The 18,829-nt window shown below is 38.5% G+C and overlaps 3 protein-coding genes across 4 annotated transcripts; all 3 read left to right on the top strand.

Moving 5' to 3' along the window:
* The first annotated feature begins 966 nt into the window (after positions 1 to 966).
* Positions 967 to 3,873, top strand: LOC103833601 (G-type lectin S-receptor-like serine/threonine-protein kinase At1g34300). The gene has a single exon (XM_009109683.2). The coding sequence runs from the start codon at positions 1,248 to 1,250 to the stop codon at positions 3,732 to 3,734; it is 2,487 nt and encodes an 828-aa protein (XP_009107931.1). The 5' UTR covers positions 967 to 1,247; the 3' UTR covers positions 3,735 to 3,873.
* Positions 3,874 to 5,445: 1,572 nt separating this feature from the next.
* Positions 5,446 to 7,284, top strand: LOC103833600 (transmembrane protein 18). The gene is made up of 4 exons (XM_009109682.3): positions 5,446 to 5,716; positions 5,807 to 5,912; positions 6,505 to 6,653; positions 6,975 to 7,284. Exons 1-4 carry the CDS (start codon positions 5,576 to 5,578, stop codon positions 7,068 to 7,070), a joined length of 492 nt encoding a protein of 163 aa, XP_009107930.1. The 5' UTR covers positions 5,446 to 5,575; the 3' UTR covers positions 7,071 to 7,284.
* Positions 7,285 to 14,803: 7,519 nt separating this feature from the next.
* Positions 14,804 to 17,617, top strand: LOC103833599 (FHA domain-containing protein PS1). 2 transcript variants are annotated; one of them, XM_033276419.1, is made up of 7 exons: positions 14,804 to 15,338; positions 15,412 to 15,620; positions 15,707 to 15,805; positions 15,836 to 16,216; positions 16,287 to 16,413; positions 16,723 to 17,036; positions 17,120 to 17,617. In XM_033276419.1, the coding sequence occupies exons 1-7, from the start codon at positions 15,065 to 15,067 to the stop codon at positions 17,387 to 17,389; spliced, it is 1,674 nt and encodes a 557-aa protein (XP_033132310.1). In that variant the 5' UTR covers positions 14,804 to 15,064; the 3' UTR covers positions 17,390 to 17,617. The 2 variants fall into 2 exon arrangements, with proteins under 2 accessions (XP_033132310.1, XP_009107929.1); XM_009109681.3 differs by having other exon boundaries at positions 14,990 to 15,338; positions 15,707 to 16,216.
* The last annotated feature ends 1,212 nt before the right edge of the window (positions 17,618 to 18,829 follow it).

The following is an 18,829-nucleotide window of genomic DNA, read 5'->3' as shown; positions in this document are numbered from 1 at the left end:
AGTTTGCATGGATACTATGGTATATCTGGAAAGCTAGGAATAATAAAGTTTTCAATAATTTGGATATAGATCTTATGGATACGCTTAAATTGGCTGATACAGAGTCAACACTGTGGGCTGAGGCACAAGTAGTGAATGACCAGAGGACGACACCACAAATAATAGATGCGATATTGCCGTCGATCTCAGGACGATGGTGTTTTACAGATGGCTCGTGGAAAGAGGGGGATGGTTTTTCAGGACAAGGTTGGCTTAGTACTTTGGAAGGTTTTGATGGATTGTTGGGGGCGAGGAATGTTAGGGCTAGTCTATCGCCTCTTCATGCAGAGATTGAAGCGTTGCTCTGGGCAATGGAATGTATGAGGAATTTACGTCAATTTCAGGTTACGTTTGCAACGGATTGTTCTCAATTGGTAAAGATGGTTTCCGAACCAGAAGAATGACCAGCTTTTGCAAATTATTTGGAAGATATCAAGACCCTGAAAGAGAGCTTCACCCGATCAGAGATTATCTATGTACCACGGACGCAAAATTCAAAAGCGGATCGTCTAGCGCGCAGTGCTAGAAAGCAACCGTCTTTTGTTGTTCACATGGATTCAGATCACCCGGTTTGGTTTACAGAGTCAGTATGAGTCTGTATTGTTGATGATAAAAAAAAAAAAAAGAAGCATCTATTTTCCAAAGGCCCAATCAGTTGACGTAAGCCCAGTATATTGTATATACCGGAAAAGAAGATGCAACATTTAATGTTTAGAGGAAGAAATGATGCCACTCTAAAGTAAGAAATTGACATGGCTTTACCCGGGTGGAAAGATGTTTCACTTTATTAGTTAAAGATAAGAGTTAGTCTAATTAATTTTGTTCAAAAAAAAGGAGTTAGTCTAATTAGTTTTTACTTGTATATGTATGCTTCATTTTTAATTCGTTGAATCCGACGCAATTGTCCTATTTTCGTTTAGCAATTTCTGAAGATAGGGCATTTGAAAATTTTGTTTTCGTTTCCAATACGTTATAATACACTTTTCATTCATATTTTAGGTCAAATACCAATAGGAATACGAAAGTGGTAAAAGCTGTCATTAGTTCATCGTAATAATGCTCATTTGAAATGTCAACTTTGGAGTATCACAAATTCTAATATTGTAATTATTATCACTAATAAACTAGTAATTGATTTAAAAGAAGAAGAAAAACTTTTGTCGTATCAGTCAAAGAGAGGAGAGAGGAGGAGCTTCACAATCACAACAATGGCGAAGTCGCCATACCCCAACCTTATTCTCCTCCTCCTCCTCCTCCTCCGCTTCCCTTTCTCATCTTCCACCATACCTCTCGGCTCCGTCCTTTACGCATCTGGTTCCAACCAGTCATGGTCGTCTCCCAATTTCACTTTCTCCGTCTCCTTTCTCCCATCGTCTTCCCCTAACTCCTTCCTCGCCGCCGTTTCCTTCGCCGGAAAGATTCCCACATGGTCCACAGGCAGCGTTGACTCTCGAGGATCCCTCCGCCTCTCCTCCTCCGGCTCCCTCCGCCTCACCAACGGCTCCAACGCCACCGTCTGGGATTCCGGAACCGATGGACTCGGCGTCGTTTTAGCTTCGATCGAAGATTCCGGTAACCTCCGACTCCTCGACAACCAAAGCAACCCGGTGTGGTCTTCATTCGATCACCCGACGGACACGATCGTGCAGTTGCAGAACTTCACCGCCGGTAAGGTTCTCCGATCTGGTAACTACTCGTTTCAGCTAGAGAGAAGAGGGAACCTCACGCTTAAATGGAACAACAGCACGACTTACTGGAGCCAAGGGCTAAATTCGTCTTTTAGCTCCAACTTGTCGTCTCCCAGCTTAGCGTTACAGACTAACGGTGTTGTGTTAATGTTCGATTCTACCCTCAGCGGCGGTACTGAGACTATTTACAGTGACGATTACGGCGAAGGTAGCAACACGTTTAGGTTCTTGAAGCTAGACGACGATGGGAACCTGAGAATCTACAGCTCCGCGAGTAGAAACAGTGGTCCCCTCTCGCCTCATTGGTCTGCTCTTGCTAACCAGTGTCTTGTTTATGGTTATTGCGGGAACTTTGGGATCTGTAGTTACAATGATACGACTCCGGTTTGCTTGTGTCCGTCTCGTAACTTTGATCTTGTTGATGTGAGTGATAGAAGAAAAGGGTGTAAGAGAAAGGTAGAGCTAAATGATTGCGCTGGGAACGCGACCATGCTTGATTTGGGTAACACTAGGTTGGTTACAGACTCGAGTGACTCTAACTCTGAAGTTTTCTTTGCCGGTAGCTCGCCTTGTAGATCCAATTGTCTTGTTAGTACTACTTGTCTTGCTTCTGTCTCCCTGTCTGATGGGTCAGGAAACTGTTGGCAGAAACAACGAGGTTCTTTCTTTACCGGGTACCAGAGCTCATCGGTTCCGAGTACTTCTTATGTTAAAGTGTGTGGTCCGGTGTTGCCTAACCAGCCTTTGGTTGGAACGAAAGGAGACGGGAACAACTCCAAAGTGCACTTGTGGATTGTTGCAGTTGCTCTTGTAGGTGGGCTTCTTGGTTTGGCTCTGGTAGAAGTAGGTCTGTGGTGGTGCTGCTGCAGAAACAATCCAAAGTTTGGAACTTTGTCGTCTCACTACACTTTGCTTGAGTACGCTTCTGGTGCACCCGTGCAGTTCTCCTACAGGGAGCTGCAACGCTGCACCAAAAGTTTCAAAGAGAAGCTTGGAGCTGGAGGGTTTGGTACTGTGTATAGAGGCGTGCTCTCGAATAAAACTGTGGTTGCAGTGAAGCAACTTGAAGGAATAGAGCAAGGAGAGAAGCAGTTTAGGATGGAGGTTGCAACCATAAGCAGTACACACCACCTGAATCTGGTGAGACTGATCGGGTTTTGCTCTGAGGGAAGACACAGGCTTCTTGTGTATGAGTTCATGAGAAACGGATCTCTCGATAGCTTCCTGTTAACTACTGACTCTGGAAAGTTGTTGACTTGGGCGTATCGGTTTAACATTGCGCTTGGAACGGCAAAAGGAATAACTTACCTCCACGAAGAGTGCCGTGACTGCATTGTTCACTGCGACATTAAACCAGAGAACATTCTTGTGGATGACAATTACACTGCCAAAGTCTCGGACTTTGGACTCGCCAAGCTCTTGAACCCGAAAGATAACAGACACAAAAACATGAGCAGCGTTAGAGGAACAAGAGGCTATTTAGCACCTGAATGGCTCGCTAATCTTCCCATAACTTCGAAATCCGATGTCTATAGTTACGGAATGGTTCTACTAGAGATAGTAAGTGGAAAAAGGAACTTTGATGTCTCAGAGAAAACGAACCACAAGAAATTCTCGATATGGGCATACGAGGAGTTTGAAAAAGGCAACACCGAGGCCATTCTTGACAAACGTTTGGGAGAAGATCAAACGGTTGATATGGAACAAGTGAAGAGGATGGTTCAGACAAGTTTCTGGTGCACACAAGAACAGCCATTGCAGAGGCCGACAATGGGAAAAGTGGTTCAGATGATAGAAGGAATCACTGCCATAAACAAGCCGCCACGTCCAAAGACCTTAAACGAAGTGTCGTTTTCAGGGAGCAGTGGGAGCACAAGCCACGCGTCTATCTTGGTTGCTTCTGGTCCGACTCGATCATCTTCTTCGTCTGCAACAAGGTCGTTTCAGACAATGGGAATCACGTCGTCTTCCACAAAGATAGGTCAAGGTTCATTGCTCGGATCTTAAAGTGTTGTATTTTGATTACTAATATGTAGCAGGCTTTGTGTTACTTATTGGCTTATTGCGTACGTTGTAACTGTATAGGACCACAGCAAAACTATATCTATTGTTTCTGAAATAAATGATAAGTTTTCTTTATGCATAATGTTTTTTTTGTCGATTATGTTTTTATTTAAGCATATAAGGTTTTGAAGAAAACACAACAAAATAGCCAAACGAAATATGAATCCGACAAGTGGAATAGTCGATCTTCCTATCGAATTTATCTTACAACAGAAAAAACAAAAAATCTTACCCCTCCGATCGAAAAGTGAGAAAAGGGAATAGCGAGAAGCTTTTTGTGTTGGAATATTGGGATTGTTTTTAGTTGTTAAGCTTAGATATTTAAAGTATGACTGGTTTCTGCTACCAACCGCAAACGTAATTTTTACAGTTTGTATCAGTTGATGGTATTTTCAACAGTCACTTAAACAGTTCTAAACCGTTTCAAACTGTTATGAACCTCTTAAATTCAAAAGCTGATTCTAACTAGCGGTTGCGGACGATTGCGGGAGGGTAAATTCTTTTTGTTCTTTTTTTTAATAATATAAATACAAAATCAAAAATAAAATTTTAAACTGAAATAATAGAAATACTAAAATATATCTATTGTATTTTAATTTATATTATAAATTTTCAAAATAAAAAGATTTTCAATAATTTAAAAAAATTTTAAAGTAGAATTTTTATATTTATTATAATATTATGATGCTTGATATTTTAAAATTATATAAAATATAAATATTGTTAATTTATTATTTAACCGCTATTGTATTTGGTGGTTAACCAGTCATAAGTATCCTGCAAATATACAAATTTCTAACCGCAGTACCAGTCGTAAAAAAACCGTTTAAAACCGCAACCATCCGCATCCGCAAACTCCCGTAACCGCAACCGCTGCGGTTACACCAGTCAGGCCTTTAGTTATCTGTAAGTTACCATCTATTACAAGTATATAGATACGTAGTTGAGATATTCTCTTCTTAAGATATGATTGGTAGCGATTGTTGGTGTTTGGCAACAATCACTTAAACCGCTTCAAACCGTTCTAAACCTTATAAATTTAAAAGCTGGTTTCAGTTAGCGTTTGCGGTTACGGGAGGATAATTTTTCTTTTTAAACATTTTAAATACAAAATAGAAATATTTAATAAAAAATTTAAATTGGACTTATAAAAATACTAAAATATATCTATTATATTTTAATTAATATTATAAAATTTTAAAATAAAAATATTTTCTATAACTTTTAAAATTATAACTTTCTAAATATAATTTTATATTTATTAATATATTATAATTTTTGATATTTTTATAATGATATAAAATGTAAATATTATTAATTTATTATTTAACCGTTTCTGCATCTTGTAGTTAATCAGTCATAAGTATCCCGCAAACGGATCAATTTTTAACTGCAAAACAAGTCGAATTAACCAAAATTGTGGACAATCGATGAGATCTTTAGTTTATGGGGATGATTGATGAGGTATAAAGTTTGGGTGGACAGGTTGTTGGTGTGAAAAGTTTAGGGGGCTAATCGATAAACTTTTTTTTTTACTGTCAATTTCCCTTGTTTCTTTGGTTTTTAGGCATGGCATTATCGTAAAAAAAAAGTGAATCGGAGAGGGGCATTATAGTCATTTTATGTTATTGCTGACTCTAGCAACTTCGAGGGCATTTAGAAGCTGGGAGAGATCGTGAGAACAAATGAGAAACTGAAACCGAGAAAAGAGGAGGAGAAAGAGAGATTTGGTCCCTTGGAGTGTGTGTGATTTGGAGCTGGAATCTGTTTTGTAGTAGTAGACAATGGAGGAAATAAGATCTGCGATGGAGCAACAAATGGATCTGATGGCGGATCTGGTCCAGAAGCTCTCGGGAGAGCTCCGAACCGGATTACAACCTGCCTACGCTAATTTCATAGGTTTTTTCCACGCCATCGATTGGAAGGTAAATGATGAGTCTGTTTGGTCTGAGTAATTTGGAACTTTTCGGTATCATTGTGTTGATTTGATGTCTTTTTCTTAACAACTTGGGCAGGAACCGTGGATAATGGGATTAATGGCGTTTCATGCTCTGTTTCTAATGGTCACTCTTCTCTCTAGAAGGCATCTCAACTTCCACATGTTCCTCTTCTTATTCGCTTGTAAGTTAAACAATACTCACCTTCTCTCGTCTCGTTTAGACGCTTCTCCCTGGTAGGCTTTCTTGTCATTTAATCCCACTAGACACTCTTAGCATTTACAGCTCTGTTATGTTAGATTTTCTTTTGTATTTTGTTTCTTTTGGTTTTCTACGATTCCTAAGGTTTTTTATACTATTATGATCTCTTTTTTTTTTTTGCTGTCAGTGTTTATTTCTTCTATCCAAGGATCCCACACTAGTCTTGGTTGCAGTATTCATATTGTACCATGGACTGGAGAGCTAGTTTTGACACTTCTGTCATTGCACCTCTACGGCTTTTTTTTTTTCTTTTGGCCAAGTATAACCATTTAAGATCCATGGTTAGAGAGCCACACGATGCCCATGTAGAAATGGATTTACAATGGTATAGCTAGTTTGCTAGAAAAGTCTCGGATACAGTTGGTTAGTGAAAGGAAATAATATGATCCATTTATAGTTTTATAGCATCAAGTTAATGACTGGCGTCACCTTATGCTTTTACCTTTTTCTAGTTCGAGTAGTTTTTCTCAGTACATGTTATTGATAATGATGATGTGTGACCAAAACAATTGCAGTGGGTGGGGTATACTTCGCGGAGAGTCTCAACCGGCTCTTGAGGAAAAACTGGAAGAGCTTCTCAACTCAGAACTACTTTGACCCCCACGGAGTCTTCCTCTCGGTTCTTTGGTCTGGACCACTTCTGGTCATTGCAATGATAATCCTGGTAATTTCGCAATTGACTGGTTTCATGAACCATATTTTTTGGCAGCGCATAAATTTTTCCCAAGTAAATCCACCATTTAGATCATTCGAAACACAAAAGATTATAAAACATGCGTTAGTAATAGTAACTGAAAATCGGAGGGTCTGTTTCGTGTTTGAGTTTGACAAGAGTGATGATATATATATATATATATATATATTATTTTTTTTTTTTGTTCAAAGAGTGATGATATATATGTAGTGGGGTTTGAGCATGCTTTTGTATAATCATTCACATGGAAATTATCTTATTGAGGTGTGTTGTGTTTTTTTTTTTAATCAGATAAACACACTCTTTTCCCTTTGCTACCTGATTGTAAAATGGAAAAGAGCTGAGCTCAGGCATCGTGCAAGGCTTGCTCGTACCAAGCAGGAATAGATCCCGAAGCTCTCTCTTATCAGCATATCCTTTGTATACTCTCACATTGCAACAAACTGTTTTCTGTTTGGCTCGTGTATTTCCTTTCGAATCGAACGAATCTCATAGTAAACCAACCAGATTATTCTATTTTTGTTTGTTTAGTTTGAAACTGTTAAGCAATCAGATGTATTTGAATGATTAACAAAGGAATTCCTAATCAAATTCACCACAATGATAAAGATGATCCTCGGAAATGAGAACAATCTCTCGTAACTGCCTCTCAAAGAGATCTCTCTCTCTAAGCAAGTCTTTACAACAAACTCGATAAAGAATAGCCCTGTTCGGTAAAGGATCGCAGCGTCAGCGTCAATCGTTTAAAATAATGCCTAATTGTAAGTTTCTTGAGGCTTAAGGATGTGGAGAATAAATGGCGGCGACACCCGCGTCTGACGACGAAGGCAATTCCGATGAACGCTGTTTTATTTAGCAGCGGTAACACTCCGTAAAATAAACACAGCGATCTTCTTTTAATTCTTTACTTCTATATTTATCAATCGATGACGTTTAAATTATCGCTGTTTGACGCTGACGCTGCGACAACGTAAAGAACAGGGCTAATACAATATTTATTCCCTATATAGTATTGTTCTCCGTTCTTCATTCCTCCAAAGTTATTGACACATCAGCTTATGTCTCATTTGCCAGCTCAGCTCCTCTCTTCCTCTTTCTGAAATAAGATCTTAAGTGACTTATCATAAACACATAATTGAACTCGAAAGAATGTGAAGAATCCCAAGTCGGTAACCGGTATTTAAATCGCCGATTAACCTTTACTAAAGTTTTGAACCGCTTGATTGATTCAAAATCGTATTGAAAACTCCTTTACCGCATTGTTTATTAACGGTTTAATAAAATAATTAAAAATAGTATTAATTAATAAAATATAGTTAAAATAAAGTAATATTGTAATGAATATTTTTTATTCTTGTTAAAAAAAATTAAAATATTATGATGAAAATGTCATCATTTTACATTTTTATCGATGTTTATTCATTGATTATAATCAATAAGTAAAATACATTTATGATACTATTTAGCTATATACTTTTTTAGTGAATTTTTTTTAGCCAGATTTGGTTCTGGGACATTGCCCGATTTATTTCAGTCGTAAAGCATTCTTGCCAAATGTGAATCAAACCCTAATGGTAGAAGTTACAACTGCAAAACTTTTACCACCAGAATTGACGCGTCCCAGTTAGTTATTATATACTTATTTTGATGACATAACATTTAAACCATATGTATAGTATTTAATATTTAATCTGTTTTTAGCAAATAATACTCATTGTATATATATTTTTGATATAAATGTGTATAGGAAAGACTCTTATTTATTTCTTTTAGTATATATAGTAAAACAATTATGATTTTAAATATCTTTTTTTGCAACATATATTATTAAACAATTAAATTGCTTCTTATATGTATCCCATAAAAATTAAGAGCTTTGTGAATATAATTTCCTTTGGTCTCACCCAAAAAATATTTTTAATCATTTACTTCCTCGATATGATTGTATCGATTGGGAGGACGACCACATTTCAATTGCAAAAGTAACCCGCGAGAGACTTACATGGAAGTCGTCTTGGAAAAAAAATATTGAAGTTTTATTTTTTTGTGGACGATTTTCCTGTAAGTCGTCTAGGAAAAACTAAATTTCTGACACAATCCGATCAAATGCAAAATTAAGATGTTTATCATAGACGACTTACATGGAAGTCGTCTCTGGGATTTTCTAAATTTTTTTGATAACAAAGAAAACCGGAAAACTTCTAGATAAGTTGTCTCAAAAAGATACACATAAAGTCAATTGTAAAACTGACATCTGCATTGACCATAAGATTTCCTTGTAATTCTTCTACGTCTAGAAGATTTCCGACAGACAAATCTGGAAAAAAAAATTGATTTCATACTTTAAATTCATGAGATAACTTCCTTAGCACACATAAGTCTTTTCCAAACACCCATAACCTCAAACGAAAGCGACCCACCAAGAATCATGAGCTTGAATGGCTCTATGAACCTTAAAAAAATTTAGAATCAAAATTTTGGTTTTTTTGGATGAATATAGAGAGAAAGAGAAAGAGATGTTGTTTTTAGTTTATAAGAAATGAGAAAGAAGGAGTGTAAATCGATTTTGGGTGCATTAAGAACTTCAAATTGGTTGTTCATGGTGGTTGGTGTATTGATGGCAATGACAATCTTGTAAATACTTAATGATGATGAGGTTGAGAGAGTAAAAAAAAACAATTTTCAAAAGAAAAAAAAATTAATTGCATTTTCGTGAATAATCCAAACTTTTGGGATGGATAAAGCAAATAAAATTTCCAAAAAAAATCATAGGTTAGTTTTGTGAGGCAATTTTGCAAATAGCTCTTATATTTTCTTTTGAATTTTGTTTAAAAAAATAATCTTTTGAACTGAACAAACCAAACCAGAGTAATAAATAGTATGTTAGTCGACCATTTCTGTTGGAACGTAAGAGGAATAAATAGTAAGCTAAAGCGATCTAATCTAAAAAAATGGCTACGGCAGTCCAAGCCGTATTTTGGAAGTATTATAGAGACTAAGGTGAAATCTCACAAGTCTCAGCGGTATATAAGTAACATTTTTCCAGGCTGGAATTCTTCTGCAAATTATGAATTTTCTGAGCATGGCAGAATTTGGGTGGTTTAGAACCCTGCTATTAACCTGATCATTCACTCCAAGTCAAGTCAGATGATGACTTGCCTTGTTCAGCTTCCAAAAACCACAGATGAGGTAGCGGTTTCTTTCATATATGGGCTCAACTGCAAATATGGTAGACAACACCTTAGGGAGGAGATCAAAAGTTTAGCTAGAGACCCGATCATTCATAGAAAACCATGGGCAGCTTTGGGTGATTATAATCAAATCTTGGATCCTCCTGAGAATTCAAGTGGGAGCTCTCGCATCTCTAGCGGTATTGCGGATTTTAGAGACTGTGTTGAGTACGCGGGCTTGTTTGATCTCTCAATTAAAGGTAACGCATTTACTTGGTGGAATAAGCAAGTCGTCTCTCCTATTGCGAAGAAACTAGATCGAATTCTGATCAACGACTTGTGGCAACTTAAATTCCCGGTCTCCTATGCTCATTTTGGAAGCCCGGATTTCTCAGACCACTCTCCTAGGTGCTTGGTACTTACTGAAAGAGTAAAGTCGAAAAAGCACTTCATGGTTTCTCATTTCCCGTTCCATCATCCGGACTTCATTCCCAGGGTGGCCATGAACTGGTAGGAAACGTCGATTATTGGATCAGCAATGTTCTCATTCTCACAGAAGCTAAAGTTTCTAAAGAAGGAGATCTTGGATATCAACAGAGAACACTTTTCAAACCTTGAGGAGAGAGTAAAGGAGGCCCACTCTGTTCTAGTGTCCTTCCAAAATCAGATTTTAGTGGATCCGTCACCTCTCTTAGCTGCTGGTGAAAGAGAAGCAAACAAGAAGTGGGTAACGTTGGCGCTAGCAGAGGAACGATTTCTGGAACAGAGATCTAGAGTGAACTGGTCTTCAAATGTGGATATGAACACTGCTGTTTTCCACAGAATGGTGGCTTCACGACGGGCTACTAATCAAATTCACTACCTAATGGACTTAGGAGGAAACAGATTATCAGAACTTGTGGACATTAAATATTATTGTATGTCCTACTATGAAGAATTGTTTGGAGCAGAGATGCCTACTGTTTCCTCTGCCTCGTTGGATCAGATAAGTGGGCTCACTCCTTTCAGATGCTCTGACTCCATAAAAAACCTACTTCAGGCTCAAGTGACTGCAGAAGATGTAAAAAGAGAGATATTTTCCTTACCTCGCAATAAAACGTCAGGCCTTGATGGTTATACAGGCGAGTTCTATAGGAAAACTTGGGATGTTATTGGCCCAGATTTGACTAGAGCTGTACTAGAGTTCTTTAGCTCTGGAAAACTTCGGAAGCAATGGAATTGCACTGTCATTTCCTTGATACCAAAGCGTGTAGGAGCAGACAAGCTTGTTGATTTCCAGCCTATCTCCTTATGCAATGTGGTGTACAAGGTCATCTCCAAGATCTTGGCTTGTAGGCTGCAAGATATTACCCCAACGATGGTCTCTAGCACGCAGCCGGCCTTTATCAAAGACAGATTACTTGTGGAGAATGTCTTACTAGCCACTGAGATGGTCCAAGGTTTCAACAGATCCAATATCTCAAAGAGGGGACTCTTGAAGGTAGACTTGAGGAAAGCATTTGATTCAGTGAATTGGGATTTCATCATTCAGATTCTTATAACAGCGGATTTTCCCCTGGTTTTCATGATGTTAGGAGTTTTCAAGGCTCCTAAGACAAATGCTGTAGTATAAATGATTGTCGAACCAGTTCTGAGAGATATCAAAGCACCGAGAATGCAAGTAATCACTTAATCTAAGTGCAATCAATGATTTAGATGGGTTTTTAAACTATGACTAATTAAAAGAAATAACTAAATGATACTTTTTTAACTATTGGAAAAGAGAACTCATGGATATAGGGATTAGACCTCGGGTGATCAAGTTTCGAACTAAAGATGGCAAACGATCAATCAATCTATTAACCTTAAGCTTGGACACAATCCTAAACAAACTCTATGTCTAGATGAATGTTCATTTACTTAACACAATTCAAACATCAAATGTCTCTGGTTGAATAATATGAAAGCAATCATAACTAGCAAGTCCAATGGCTATCTTAGCACCTCTAACAACAAATGTCTTTGGCAAAGTATGCTAAAAGCTAAGAAGAGTTGTCTCGGGCATTTCCTCGAACACCTTTCGGGGGGGGAATGCCTAAGGTTCAACTACTGAGTGGCCAACTCAGAAGATGCATTATGCTCACTCAACTAGCAAGGAAATATGAATGATCTACACTAAAACATCCTAGTTCTAACCTAATCACCCTCAATCTCCCTAACCCATGAATTCAAAAGGTGATTACTCACTAATCTCCATGATTCCTCTTAAACCCATGTTGGATTTCAGATTAATCATGTAGAGAAACACAGGAAAAATAGATAAGAACACAGAATTCTCAATAATAAACTGATCAATTGATTCAAAGAGATGACTTCCCAAAGGTTTTTGGTGGTTTTTTCTAAGAACAAAGATAATCCCCTCTTGGTGGCTTACAGAGTATTAAAACATAGGTTTTCAGAATAAAAAACGTGCATAATCAAATGACAAAAAGGCCCTTGAGAAAACATGAATTCGAGCAGATAGGCGACGCGCAGCGACCTCGGCAAGTCGCTCCAGCACGTCGCTCTGGGCTTCGGGAGCGACCTCAGGGTGTCGCTGCGAGAGGTCGCTCCGGCTTCAGTTTTGAGCTCTGTTTCGTCAAAAGAGCGAGCGACTTCAGGACGTCGCTCCAACGTGGTCGCTCCGAGAGGTAAGGCACAGCGACTTCAGGACGTCGCTCCGGTTAGGTCGCTCCGAGAGGTAAGGCACAGCGACTTCATCGTGTCGCTGCGGTTAGGTCGCTCCGGTGTGTTGCTCGTCCGCTGATCACTTTAAACACTTCTTTTGAGCTCCAAATGCACCCAAACGTCTCCAAGAACTCCATGTGATACTCCAATACCTGATAAGGACTCATGTATGCAAAATGCAACCTAAACATGACTAAATCCTAATCTATATGATCAAAATGCATATGGATGGATGGATAAAACAATGGAAATATGCATGATATCATTTCATCAACTGGATTACTCAGTGTTTGACGACGACCTCCTTCTCCATCAACGTCAACAGGGAGCTGTGTGGTTTTTTAAAGGAACTCGAGAGTTGTGCCAAGGAGACCCTCTATCTCCTTCCCTATTTGTCATTGCTATGGAAGCTTTCTCTACTCTCTTAACTGAAAAATTTGAGGCCGGTGCTATTGGGTTTCACCCCCTTGGACGATTTCCTAAGGTAACTCACCTAGCTTTTGCGGACGATGTGATTATTGTGTTTGACGGTCTTGCAGAGTTTCTACAAACCATTATGTCAACTCTTGATAATTTCAAGGATATGTCGGGTCTGCAGATGAACAAAGACAAAACAGAACTTTTTTTAGCGGGACTGAACCCCGAGGAAACAGAAGCAATGAATATGTTTGGTTTCCAAAAGGGTTCTCTCCCCATCAGGTATCTAGGACTGCTTCTGATGCACAGAAAACTGCGGAAGTCTTTATACTCTCCTCTCACCGATAGGATTAAAGCTAAGTTCAACAGCTGGACAGTGAAATGTCTTTCCTTCGCAGGGAGACTCCAGTTGATCTCAGTAGTAATCTACAGCCTTGTCAGCTTCTGGTTCACCGCCTTCTGCCTACCGAAAGGTTGCTTGAAGGAAATTGAATCTCTGTGTAATCGGTTCTTATGGTCTGGGGACATTCAGAAGAATCTGTAGCAAAGGTCTCGTGGCAGTCTAGCTGTTTACCGAAACCAGAGGGGGGATTGGGGTTGAGGAATTTCGAAGCTTGGAACAAAGCGTTGAATCTCAAGCTAGTCTGGCTCCTTTTTGCATCTACCACCTCCTTGTGGGTTGTTTGGATGAGAGAGCACAAACTTAAACGACGGAATTTTTGGTCGCTTGAAGCAAAAGAAACAGATTCGTGGATTTGGAAAACTCTCCTATCACTCTGACCTCTAGCGAGTAAGATGTTGAGTTGTAGAGTAGGAGACGGAAGGAGAATCAGTTTCTGGTATGATAATTGGTCTATTCACGGTCTTCTGATTCGCTTTATTGGCTCAAAAATGACCTCTCATAATGGGTATCCAGGATCAAACAACCGTTGCTGAAGCACTGTTGGTAAGGGACTGGCAGGCTCCTTCTCGAACTCGGAATCAAAATGTATCCCTTGTAAGGGCAACGCTTAGGGACTGGCCTCATCAAGTTGTCCCATCTGAACCGGATATATTCATGTGGGGTCCTTCGGACAGTTGCAGTGATATTTTCTCTAAAAAGAAAACTTGGAAATTTCTTAGGCCAAGGGCTGAGACAAAAAAATGGTCACAGGTGGTATGGTTCAAGAATATGGTTCCAAAACATGCTTTTAATTTCTAGGTGGCTAATCCCAATAGGATCCCACTAAATGAGTGTTTGCACTAGTGGGGATTGATGGACTCAGGACTTTGTACCGTATGTTCCACTGACCAAGAATCAAGAGATCATCTGTTCCTAAACTGCAGGTTCGCAGCAGACGTTTGGGATGACATTAAACAGAAACTTGGCTCCCAGGAATTCGAATTACATCATGGAATGACTTGATTGAATGGTTTCTTTCGAGGACTAGATCAGCAAAGCGAAAATACCTCAGAAAAATTATGTGCCAAATAGCAGTCTACCTTATTTGGAAAGAGAGAAATGACAGGAAACATGGGAGGCCTCCTTCAACGTCCATTGTCATATTCAACAAAATTGACAGGACAACGAAAAACACTCTGCTAGCAAGAACACATAACAAAGAGTGTGGGAACCTGCTCTCTTTGTGGTTTTCTTATAACTCTAGTTGAATTTGGTTGTTCCAAACATATAGCTTCTCACTGGTTTTTCACTTTTTTTTTTGCCATAGAAGTTCTCTGCTTTTGCAGGTGATGTAACCAGTTTTCTTTTGGTAATATAATTTACAGTTATCAAAAAAAAAAAACCAGAGTAAACCAAGTCTGGTTATTCTATTTGGTTTAGTTAGAAAAACATAGGAATTGAAATCGTAAGAAGTGAGGATCCCAAGTCCCTAACCGGTATTTAAATTCCCGGATTGGATCGAAATCATGTCTGGAACACACGTCAACCATACGGTTCCTTAACGGTTTAATAAATTGGTTTAGCAAATTTGAAATGGTCGGAGTAAACAAAATTAGCCGTTCGAAATCAAAAACTGGTCCAAATCAGGAAGGGATGAAGAGAAATCAAAAGTATAGATTTGGCTCTCTCAGTCACCATCTCCGACGATGGCGGAGAAACAAGTGCGGGAGAAGACGATCCCTGTGTTCACTGTGCTGAAAAACGACGCCATTCTCAAGAACATATTCGTCGTCAACAGTCGCGATTTCTCGTCGCCGGAGAGAAACGGTAACGCCGAAGATGAGGTAGAGCAGATTCTGATCGTAGGTCGGCATCCAGACTGCGATATTCTGCTGACGCACCCTAGCATCAGCAAATACCACCTCCAGATCCGATCTCTTCCCTCTCGTCAGAAACTCTTCGTCACCGATCTATCCTCTGGTATGCAATCCCAAATTTAGATTCTTTCTAGCGTGAATTTCGCTCATATATGTGGAATCTTGATTTGATTTAGTGGATGGGACATGGGTTAGGGATGAGAAAGTTGAGGCAGATGCTTGCGTTGAGGTGGAGGAAGGTGACGTCATTAGGATCGGTGCTTCAACAAGGCTCTATAGACTGCACTGGATTCCCCTTAGCCACGCATATGATCTCGACAATCCGTTTGTTTCATCTACACTGATGGAGCAAGACCAAGAAGATAATCGAATTTTTGAAGCAGAGGTTCCAACTTCTCTTCTTCTTCTTCTTTTTTTTTTGGCTGTTAAATGTTTTATTTGTCCTTAGCCTGAGAAGAGTCGTATCTGCAGTCACAAGCGGATACTGCGTCAGGTGATGATGGAGATGGACATTTGGATGTGACTTCTCAAGTCCTTAGTGAGGACGAGGATACATTTATTGATACAAGGGAATTTTTGTTGCCGCTTGCATCTCCAAGTGCTAGAGATTCTTCTGCCGATACACAAAAGCTACAATCTGATGAAGATTCTCAGTCTTTAGCGCAATGTGTTGTAGAAGCCGCACCAGAAAAGCTAAGTAAGCAGCACATTTTGGAGGATGATGAATGGTGTGTCAGAGGAGATGGAGGTCATGTGATGTCAGAGATGGAGTCATCAGAGGATGTTCAGGTTTCACCCGAAGCCAAATCAGAAAATCCAAGCAAGGAACAGAGACCAGATGTTCACTGCATGAGCAGCAAATCAAAGGTGAATCATGAGCCGGTGGCACCAAAGAAGAAAGCTGAAAACTCCTCCTCCCAAAGCCAATCATACATCGATGCATCTTCTACTGCATCAGCAAGAAACAACGTATCTTCTTCTGTAAGTCATAATTAGTTTTGCTGTCATTGTGTACTTGTTATATTAACCATAAGTGTCACTGTGTATTTAGAATGGAAAGAACAAGATGAAGTGGACCATTGTCTTGGACACTTCTTCTCTCCTCCACAAGGAGTCTAGGAAGCCACTGCACTTGCTGCAAGGTCTCAAAGGGACACATCTGGTCGTACCACGAATAGGTAAAACCCTTTGTATTTTTTTAGTCTATCAATAGTTTCTAGCTTCACTTACAGCTCTAATCACAAACCATAAAATCATTTACTTTTTTTTCTTTCTATACGGCTGTAAATTGCATACAGCATAAGCAGATGAATCTGTAATACAGTTCTGGAAGAGTTCTCTTTGACAACATAAGTTGTAGTTGATTCTTATGATAAAACAATTAATATATGCTTTGCGTTAATCACCCAAATCTTTACTTCTTATATGATCAATTACTTTTGGACAATCTTTTTACCATCATCACCCCCTTTGATTTCGTTGGTCAGTGTTAAGGGAACTAAATGAGACTAAGCGCACTTGGAATCTTCTCTTAAGAAGAAGAGCAGAGATTGCTTCCTCAGCCCTGGATTGGATCGAAGAGTGTAAGGTTAATACCAAATGGTGGATTCAGCTCCAAAGCCTATCAGAGGAAACCAAAGCAACTGCTGCACCAACCCCACCAGTAACTCCTCAGTCAAATGGCTCTACATCAGACGATCAAGTTCTCGAATGTGCACTTCTTTACCGAAACCTTAACATTTATGAAAACCTCGTTCTTCTTAGCAATGATGTAACTCTCAAGATTAAAGCCATGGCAGAGGTAATATATGAACAAGTTTCTATATTCAGTGTGTTTTTTTCTTTAGAACTAAGTATTGTGTTATAATAACGTTTTGGATTCAGCATGTGATTTGCGAGACACCGCATGAGTTCTACGAGAGTCTGAAGAATCCGTTGTCGGAAAGGTTTATGTGGCCAGAGAGTTTGCCGAGAGGAAGGACTTGGAGTCATTTTGACCACGTCGTGGTGAGAGAAAAGTACAACAACCGAACTTGTTTCCCTTACAGGAAGAAGCCAACGCTCAATGGTGGACGAGAAGAGAGTGCTGCAGCAGCAGCCAAAGGTTTGAAGCTCATATTGCTCCTTAACTCTCATTATGGCCACATTCATTAGTGATTCAACATCCATTGTTGTTCCTTCTTTTCAAGTAAGCCAAATAAATTAAACTCGCTTACACATGGAATACTTTTTTAGAATAATGACATTTTCCATATAATTAGTATTTTTTTTTATTGTGGAATTGTATTTGTCTTCCAATTATGGCGATCGTCATTCCCACGAATGTTAGAATATTGGGAGTTAATCGTTAAGTTGAAATATAGACCACATATAGTTTGGGAATGTGCTTTGTAATAATCACTGAGTTACTGTTATGGACCCATAAGGTGGTAATGACTCTTCAAAACATGAAAGCATATATATTGGAAGGGACATTTTATGTAAGGCAATTATAAGTTGATGATTAGTCTATATCCAGATGTTAGCATTTGCACAATGCAACAGCTTACGCATATTCCACCCATGGTGGCTCGATAAACTTGTGACACGTATTTTCTGGGGTAGCTTTGATATTAAATGAAAGGACTAGACTTGAATCGGAAAGTAAATGTTTTTGAAATATGGAAGGAAATAATAATAGCCGTCAAAACATCATCGTTCATGTAATTAATCAACTTTCTATTATTATTATTATTGTGTTTGTATTTAAAGACGTAATGAGATGTGGTTATTTCTCCATACTCTATGGCATTTGATTAGTAAATATTGTGATAAAACTAGAAACATTTGGTAGTGAAGTGGCGCTTATCGTGTTTTGGTATTAAGGTTGTTAAATCAAATTATAAATGATTATTTTCACTTTGTCTAGAATGCAAATATTATCGAGAGCTATAGACACTACCAGAATTAGAGGTTCCACCACTTTTAATGGGTGTAATCATCCTTGTCCATTTTGCCCCCAACACTTGATTCCTGTTTCCTTCATAAGAAATCAAAACCATATTTGGTTTTGAACTCTTCTCCTAGTAGCTAGTATCGACGGCCACCTTTTTCTTTTTCAAAATTGATCCACGCTATTCCGTTTATCTTTGGCTTTTTTGGATCTTTTTTATTAATATGCTAAAGATTGTTAAATATGCTAAATACATTAAACATGTTAGTCAAGATCGAATCGGAGATTAGAGGCTCATATGTTCAATTTATTGGAGAGACTAAAACATACTTCATATTGCTTATATTTAGAGAAAGTTTACACTTTGATCAATAACATACATAACCATGATCATAAAGTGTACTAAGAGTATCTCTAGAGACAAGTTTGACAAAACTTTAAATATGAAGTTTAGGGTATTTTCTAAAAGATAAACTCCGTATTTTCCTATTTTCAAAACAAAAATAAATAAATTCAATTTTTATATTTTAGGTTATACTAGTTTTTAATATTAATAAAAATAAAATTTATACTAGAAAAGTGTTATAAATAGTAAAACATGCATATTTAAAAGCTACGGTGAACATTATAGATTATTAAAATGAACATTACATTAAATGATA

The sequence above is a fragment of the Brassica rapa genome, chromosome A08 (assembly GCF_000309985.2).
Source record: "Brassica rapa cultivar Chiifu-401-42 chromosome A08, CAAS_Brap_v3.01, whole genome shotgun sequence".
Classification (NCBI taxonomy): domain Eukaryota; kingdom Viridiplantae; phylum Streptophyta; class Magnoliopsida; order Brassicales; family Brassicaceae; genus Brassica; species Brassica rapa.
Note: the sequence above shows the minus strand (reverse complement) of the source record. Positions and strands in the feature narration are given on the sequence as shown.

Bases quoted from the DNA above. Each gene is read 5' to 3' on its own strand.
- LOC103833601 (XM_009109683.2), top strand. From the start codon at position 1,248: ATGGCGAAGTCGCCATACCCCAACCTTATTCTCCTCCTCCTCCTCCTC.
- LOC103833600 (XM_009109682.3), top strand. From the start codon at position 5,576: ATGGAGGAAATAAGATCTGCGATGGAGCAACAAATGGATCTGATGGCG. The intron at 5,717-5,806 runs GTAAATGATGAG...CAACTTGGGCAG, and splicing joins TCCACGCCATCGATTGGAAG to GAACCGTGGATAATGGGATT. The intron at 6,654-6,974 runs GTAATTTCGCAA...TTTTTTAATCAG, and splicing joins TCATTGCAATGATAATCCTG to ATAAACACACTCTTTTCCCT.
- LOC103833599 (XM_009109681.3), top strand. From the start codon at position 15,065: ATGGCGGAGAAACAAGTGCGGGAGAAGACGATCCCTGTGTTCACTGTG. The intron at 15,621-15,706 runs GTTCCAACTTCT...TCGTATCTGCAG, and splicing joins ATCGAATTTTTGAAGCAGAG to TCACAAGCGGATACTGCGTC. The intron at 16,217-16,286 runs GTAAGTCATAAT...CTGTGTATTTAG, and splicing joins GAAACAACGTATCTTCTTCT to AATGGAAAGAACAAGATGAA.